This window comes from Palaemon carinicauda, chromosome 9, assembly GCF_036898095.1.
Source record: "Palaemon carinicauda isolate YSFRI2023 chromosome 9, ASM3689809v2, whole genome shotgun sequence".
NCBI classification, from domain to species: Eukaryota; Metazoa; Arthropoda; class Malacostraca; order Decapoda; family Palaemonidae; genus Palaemon; species Palaemon carinicauda.
Window position 1 is genome coordinate 113519116 of NC_090733.1, and position 7646 is coordinate 113526761.

The 7646-nt window shown below is 37.5% G+C and overlaps 1 protein-coding gene across 3 annotated transcripts in view; it reads left to right on the forward strand.

Annotated features, from left to right (window-relative positions):
- LOC137646834 (putative nuclease HARBI1) overlaps positions 1 to 5563 on the forward strand; it is a 53464-nt gene extending 47901 nt beyond the window's left edge. For all 3 annotated transcript variants that reach the window (XM_068379909.1, XM_068379910.1, XM_068379911.1), the window contains 2 exons: positions 3919 to 4064; positions 4844 to 5563. In XM_068379909.1, the coding sequence (XP_068236010.1) occupies positions 3919 to 4064; positions 4844 to 5540 (843 nt within the window). In that variant the 3' untranslated portion in view covers positions 5541 to 5563. The remainder of the gene's footprint in view (positions 1 to 3918; positions 4065 to 4843) is intronic.
- Positions 5564 to 7646: the final 2083 nt, after the last annotated feature.

Here is a 7646-nt window from a genome sequence, read left to right on the forward strand (position 1 = left end):
GGTGATGATTGCAATATTTTCATTGGCAACAAGGAACCATTGGCATTTGTCAGCCGTTCACCTGGCGGGCGTAAGGAACGTAGTCGCCGATGCATTTTCACGGACGACCCCGCTGGAGTCGGAATGGTCCCTGGACCAAGAGTCATTCCATTGGATTTGCCAGAAAGTTCCGGATCTTCAAGTGGATCTATTCGCCACGGAATTAAATCACAAACTACAATGTTATGTAGCCCCCAACCTGGACCCTCTGGCCTATGCCACGGATGCCATGTCCATCGATTGGAACACCTGGAGGGGGATTTACCTGTTTCCTCTAAACATGCTGATGAAAGTTCTGGACAGACTCAGGACTTTCAAAGGACAGATTGCTGTAGTGGCTCCCAATTGGCCAAAAAGCAACCGGTTTCCTCTCTTGGCAGAACTGGGACTGTCTTTGGCGGATCCCAACCCGAAATTAATGCAAACAGTACAAAGTCGCAATGTGTCAGCTTCCTCAAGAATTCTGAGTGCCCTAACATTATGGACTTCATGAAATTTGCGGCTCAGAAGGATGCTGATATCGATCCTCTTAACACATTGTTCCTGGAGTTGGACAAGAGGGATTCCATCCGTCGGCAATATGATTCTGCTGTTAAGAAGTTAGCGAAGTTTTTTAAAAACTCGGATGTTCAGACGATGACTGCCAATCTGGCAGTTACCTTTTTCAGAACTTTGTTTGAAGGGAGAATAGCGGCCAGTACTATTACCACGATTAAGTCCACTTTGAAGAAAATATTTCAGTTCGAGTTCAATATTGACCTTACGGATTCGTATTTTTCATCTATCCGCAAAGCTTGTGCTAGGCTAAAACCAGCAACTCGTCCACACGTGGTTTCTTGGTTTCTAAATGATGTCCTTAAATTGGCTTCTGTTACTAATAATGACTCATGTTCTTATATAACGATTCTTAGAAAAACGTTATTCTTGATAAGTTTAGTTTCAGGAGCCAGAACATCTGAACTCTCGGCGTTATGTAGAGAGCCAGGTCACATAGACTTTCTTTCTTCTGGTGAGGTCTTACTCTCACCAGATAGACAATTCTTAGCAAAGAATGAAGATCTACAGAATAGATAGACCCCGTGGAAGATTGTCCCACTTTCTCAAGATCTCTCCTTGTGCCCTGTTAACACTTTGAAAGCTTATTTGAATAGAACTACTAGCACAGTACATCTTCAGGCCCTTTGTTTATTCGAGAACATGGAGGAACTATTTCCCTGGAAGGAATTAGGCAGCAGATTCTTTATTTTATTAAGCAAGCCAATCCTGCTTCAGTCCCACATGCCCATGATATCCGAGCAGTGGCAACTTCAGCTAATTATTTCCATCACATGAATTTTGAAGAATTAAAAAGATACACAGGCTGGAAATCACCAACAGCCTTCAAGCGCCACTATTTGAAATCTTTGGAGGACCTTAAGTTTGCAACAGTGGCAGCAGGGAACGTAGTTCCTCCAGATATAGTGGAACCATTATAACTTGGTCCTATCTTCTTATCTCTTTTTTTCTTTTAGTGCCTTGTCTCCTTATGAGGAGCGGGCTGTCACCTGCCTTGCATACTTTCCCTACCGTACCTTTTTCATTCATTTGGTTACGACCCTACCCCATGGTTATGATGTATATAATTTATTCATGTTTTTTCTTGTTATAATTGAACATCTCATGGTCTTTGTTTGTTAAGAGTTTTTCCAAAAAATTTTTAACTTTTAATTTTGGGTCTCTGATTGAGTATTGTACTTTAAAGAGTTTGTAGTTTAAGATTTGTTATTAAACTCTCTTAATTCAATATTCTATTTTATTTCAGTTCCTTACCTTTGTGTGTGTTCCCAAGCGTTAGGACCAATTCTCTGTTATTATTTCACGGAGCAACACAGGTCGAGCCCAGAAAAGGGATTTTGACGAAGGAAAAATCTATTTCTGGGCGAGGGACCTGTGTCGCCCAGTGAACCCACCCCCCTTTTTTCCCTCGCCCTAGGCTGGTCCAAGCTTGGGGTGCTAGTAGGAATGAGGGAATAAGTGTGGGAAGGGGTAGGGGTGGGGGGAGGGTAGTCGTAGTAGAGGGCAGTACTGTGGTCGGATGTAGAACGGCACCTCGTAGTATCGGGGGATATTGAGGAAGGAGAGGACTAACAGGTGAGGGACCTCTGGTCGGGGTTCTAACACGCCCCAGTTACTATACTGACACTCAATTAGAGTGAGCGAGCTGGGTTTATTCCTGGCATTCCATGCAACTTTTTTCTCTGGTATATTTAGCAGTATTTATACCTTAGAAATGGTGCTATAAGGAGCATTTCACTGGGCGACACAGGTCCCTCGCCCAGAAATAGATTTTTCCTTCGTCAAAATCCCTTTTTTCTTTCCAAATTTAATTGGGCCATCTCTTTAAGTTAAGCTTGATTCATTGGGCTGCTTAACCTCCTTTTAATAAAAAAATTGAAATTGATTGACCCCGACTAATCCAACAACCTAAGTAACCAAACTTGTTTAACTCTGATTCTATTTAATTAATCTCCTAAAATTAGGCAATTGTTTAGGTACAAAGTTCCAGTACCCCTAACCATTTTGAGATTGTGGTCCTCATTCTGGTGAATGTTTCATAGGCATTTGAACTGATCCTTTGACAAAACGAAGGTATTTCCTTAAATTTAAATGAATTGGAATGTGAAAATATGCATCTAAGAGGTTTATCAAGAATATCCAATCTTTTTATTTGATTCCACCGAGAAGTGTTGAGGGAGTTTCCATCGAGAAATTTATGAATATAGTGAACTTGTTGAGTACTGAGATATCTAGAACTGGTCTTCAACGCCCTGAGCTTTTGGGGGACTGTGAATAACCTGTTGTAGATGCCTAGGAAAAGGTTTATGATCTTTCTATCACAATACCTGTATTGTCCAGAGATGGAGGATTGTGATTGTTGTCATCATCCTTCTATAATCACCTAGCCTAGTCTTTGATGGCTTTTCCCCTGAACTATCAGCAAGTTTCCTTTTGCACTTAGAACTGTTCATTTTATAGGGAATCAGCGAGGTACATTAAAGTATTGATCCCGACACGGCAAACAAAAAGAGTGCAGATCATGACCTATAAAGAATTCCCGTGCACATTTTAAGCAATAATTGCTAACTAAACCAAGGGAAGACATCTTAATGCACAGTATGCAAACAATCTGGAGAATGTTTGATTGTAGCCGATACAACAGAGAAAACTGAAGAGACAAAGAGTATCTGGTGTGGGAGTTCTAGGATTCTTGCCACTCATTAATTGAAAGTTCTTTTCTTTTGGTAAGGGCATATATTTAATAAAGGGAAATAAAATGGGAACATTTTAAGATTCTATAGATAATTGTCAATTAAATAGCTTCTGGAGAAGCCATATTAAAATCAGGGGAGCTTCATAGAATTAATATACATTAATCAGTATTTAATGAGCCACCGGGTTAATCTTTTTGGTGATAAAGGGACAATATTACAAAATCTTCAAGTTCTAAGGGCTATTTTGTAGATATATCTGTTTGAACTGGTATTCATCATTGCCTTTGCTGTTCTAACCTATTTAATTGATTATTTATTTCTTGGTTTATTCACATTTATTATCAACTTTTTATGCTATTTTATTTTTGCATTTTCATTTTATGGGGATGTCTATTTTGGGGGAACTTGCTTTGTAAGTATGGGGAGATTTATCAGATTTAAAAGGAAAATTTCTTTCAAAGATAAGACAAATTTCTTAAGGATTCGCATCAATGTCTTACATTTAAAGAAGTGCAGAGATCACCTGTAACTACTGTGCAGTGTATCCCATTCTAAGCCATTTTCCCCAAAAAAGACCCATGCTAAGTTCATAGCTTGATTTTATGTGGTAATGGTGCATTGTCTTCAGAAAGTTGTGGGGGATCAACATGGTCTGCAGGTAAGCCAGCCAACTGTGTGTCGAACCATCCACAGAGTATCTGAAGCTCTTGCTAAAAGATACAGTCAGTTTATAACTTTTCCGTCTATTGCTGAGGCTGCTGACATACATGCCAAGTAAGTAATAATACAAATAATAAATAAAAAAAAGATATTGCCTAAGTTAAACTCATAAACTTTAATAAGAAATTAAAAAATGTTTGTTTTAAGATTAACACTATACTGTAGTTGAGTACTTGTACATACAGTATATCCTAAGTTGATGGAAAATGTATCCTATCAAAAATATCATTATACCAAAAACTATTTACATTAATGGTATTTAAGAGTACATCCTCAAAACTCTTATGTAATTGTGTAAAGGGGAAATTCAAATGCCAACTTGCTGTTTTAAGTAAAAATATCCAAAATAATGGAAAGAGTACAATAGTAGCTTCTTTAGTTTGTCTGTCTACAATGTTTCGTTAGTATTTTCTCTTTCGGAACTTTTGGAGTTCATTGTAGGGAACATTTTCCTAAAGGCTTTCAGATATTTTATAAATTGTCATTTTTTCAATAGAAGAAATAAGGTTAGTTTGTTAGAATGTTAAGATAGTAAAGGGAAGAAATTCATTGATGTTTTATGATGGATATGTCCTGCAAGGTATTTTTTAAAAATTTAATGAAGTCATCATTGTAGGGGTCCGTATTTTAGCAAAGGACATTTAATTAGCTGCATCATCCTAGAAAAGTAACAGTATATTTTTTCATAGTTTACTATTAATTCATTGAAAAATATTGTGAAGATTTATTGTATATTCCAAATGGTTTTGCAGTTTTACATAATATACATAATGCTGCTTAAATGTCCTGACAGTTTATGATCAGACTGAAAATTATGATTATTTGTCTTTCAGATTCTATGAAGTTGCACAGTTTCCTAATGTGATTGGTGCCATAGATTGCATTCACATGAGAATCTCTAATCCAGGGGGTGCTATGGCCGAGCAGTGTAAGAATAGTAAGAGTTGGTACTCAGTAAACTGTCAAGTAGTAGCTGGTCCAGACCTGAAAATTCAGACAGCTATAGTTCGCTGGGGAGGCAGCGTACCAGACTGGCAAATATATGACAACTCTCGTTTAAAGCAGGTTTTAGAGCAAGGTGAGTATGGCCATCTTGTGGGAGATTCTGCATATCAGTGTCAGCGATACTTACTCACTCCTGTTATAAATCCAACCACCCAAGCAGAAAAATGCTACAATCGTGCTCATTCATCAACAAGACGAAAAGTTAAGCGTGTTTTTGGAATGGTTAAAAGAAGATTTCCATGCACAAATCAGGAATTGAGGTCAAATCCAAAGACATCGTGTGCTATCATTCTGAGTTGCTTTGCATTACATAATTTTGCTTTAGAGCGACAAGGACTGCCAGATGATTCGGAGGCCATATATGCACCTGATGACAGTCCTCAAGATAAGTACACAGGAGATTATGACCCTGAGGGCGAATCATATCGCCAGCATATAATTTATGAGTGGTTTAGCAATGATACACCTAATGTTAATTTCCAACAAGAAGATGAGTTATGTGACAGTCAGCAGTCATGGCAGTAATGTTTGAATAAATAAGAAATGTAAAAGTTGTATCAATATAATATACCACAATGATCCTTTACTAAATCTTCTAAATTTTACCATAACGTAGTACTGTAAACCAATAATACACATTATTTGCATAACTACATGATATTATTTGGGAACTACGTACCATATTTTAGTATTGCTAATATTTTTTCTGCATCTCACCATTAATTGATGACAAGATTTCTATATGATAAAATCTTCATCAGCTTAAGTGGGAAGGCAGTTTGAGGAGGATAAAATTCTTACATTCTTCCTTTTTCAATGGTAGGTAGTGGTTGAGCTAACCATGCCTCTTATTTCTGTTATTGATAATTCTACAATTACATGTATTTGCCTAAGGGAATGTAATTTTATCAATTTTTCATTATTACAAATTATTAATGAAAGGTACCTATTTTTTTCATATGGGTTATAAACCATCACCTACTTTAAAGCTTATTCTCTTGTATGTTATGAGGATGAAACATTACAAATTTTAATTGTGGATAGTCTTGCTCATTCAGTTGATTAATAAATTTTCAGTTGTGTATAATTTCTTGGTTTCTATGTTTGGATAGGATTTATAAATTTGGAACATAAGGACTAGCAGTGAGCCATTGGAGGTAATTTTGAACAGGTTTCTTTATATCAAGCTAGTCATAGAAGCATGATGGGCTTTGATCAGTAGTTTTGAATAAAACTTATAAGTTTCTGATACCATGCAGTTAGAGGAGAGATCTTTGCAAGTTTTTTTTAATTGGCAGCCACTTAATTTTCTCCTTGGTTTGTATCGCTTTGATACTTTCCTTAATACTGTAGTGACTTAAAGCATTATATTATCTTTTATCATATTTGATTTATGACAATTATACTAATGCTACTGAAATTTTATTTGAAATGTTACCATGCATGGATTATTGTGGAAACATGATTTTTTTTTCGAATCCTGTGGTTGGCCATTTGGAAAAAGTTTGGAAAAAACTTGGCATCCTGAATGGACAGTCTAAGGAAAATAAAAGGAAAATGGTGCCAACTGATAACAAGTCTATAGAGTTGATTAAATTAAGGAAACCTCAACAAAGAAGGAAACTAGAACCATACCAATAAACTTTTTTGAACAAACTTTTTCAAAATCTTTAGCCCTTTGTCGGCTTTAACTTGGTTTTACAGGTAACTGATTGTCAGTTTGAAAATTTGACAGTTGGTCACGTGATCCTCTGTCTCTCCCCCACCATTGGTTGGGGTCTCTCCACCAACCAGTTACGGAGTCATTCTTTAATCATCTGTTGTCACAGCAGCATGTTTGTGCTGTTGCTCCAACATTCTTTTTGGTTTTTGATTACACATATCCACTCTTGACTACACCTTGGAGTATTTGCCTTCAGTGGATTTTGGATCATTTGATGGTGTTAGTGAAATATAAGTATGACTTATGAATTTGAGATTCGACACTCCTGCAGTAACTGTTCTAATAGGATAAGTAGAAAGTTTGCCTTTGATACTCATTCTCTTTGTCAACCCTGTACGGGTATTATGTGTGACGATGATGTTACTTGTGTGGGGTTTGGCCTTAAGAAGACCATAAGTTATATGTCAAGTATATGGATTCTTTAGTCAAGGAACATGGTACTGAGTAAGACCATAAAGAGTGGTCCACTGGAGGATGAGGTTAGATTTTCACCTTGCAAGGAGATTAGTTCAGCCTTAGGGGAGGGGGTAGAACCTCAAAAGGACTTTTTTTCAGAAGGAGAGTTAGGTAGTTATAGCTCTGCAGACGTTGCCCAGTCCATTTGTCCAGCTACAATGGTTACCTCCAATACTACTTCTGCTATCATAAGTTGTTTTGAGAAAGTGCAGGCAATATGGGAGGCCAAGTTCTCAAAGGTGAGTGGGGACATTTCCCCTTTAGTGAATTTCTTTAGTGCTTTAGATGTACCTGTATTGCCTTCCATGTCTTCACTTGCTCTTGGTAAGTCAGTCGCTGAGATAAGCGAACATCGTGAGATGATCTCCTCCCAAAAGAGGGGCAGGCTGCAGGTCCAGTGCGCCATCACGCCTGATAGGTGTATGCACACCTTGGATGAAGAAACCCTGTTG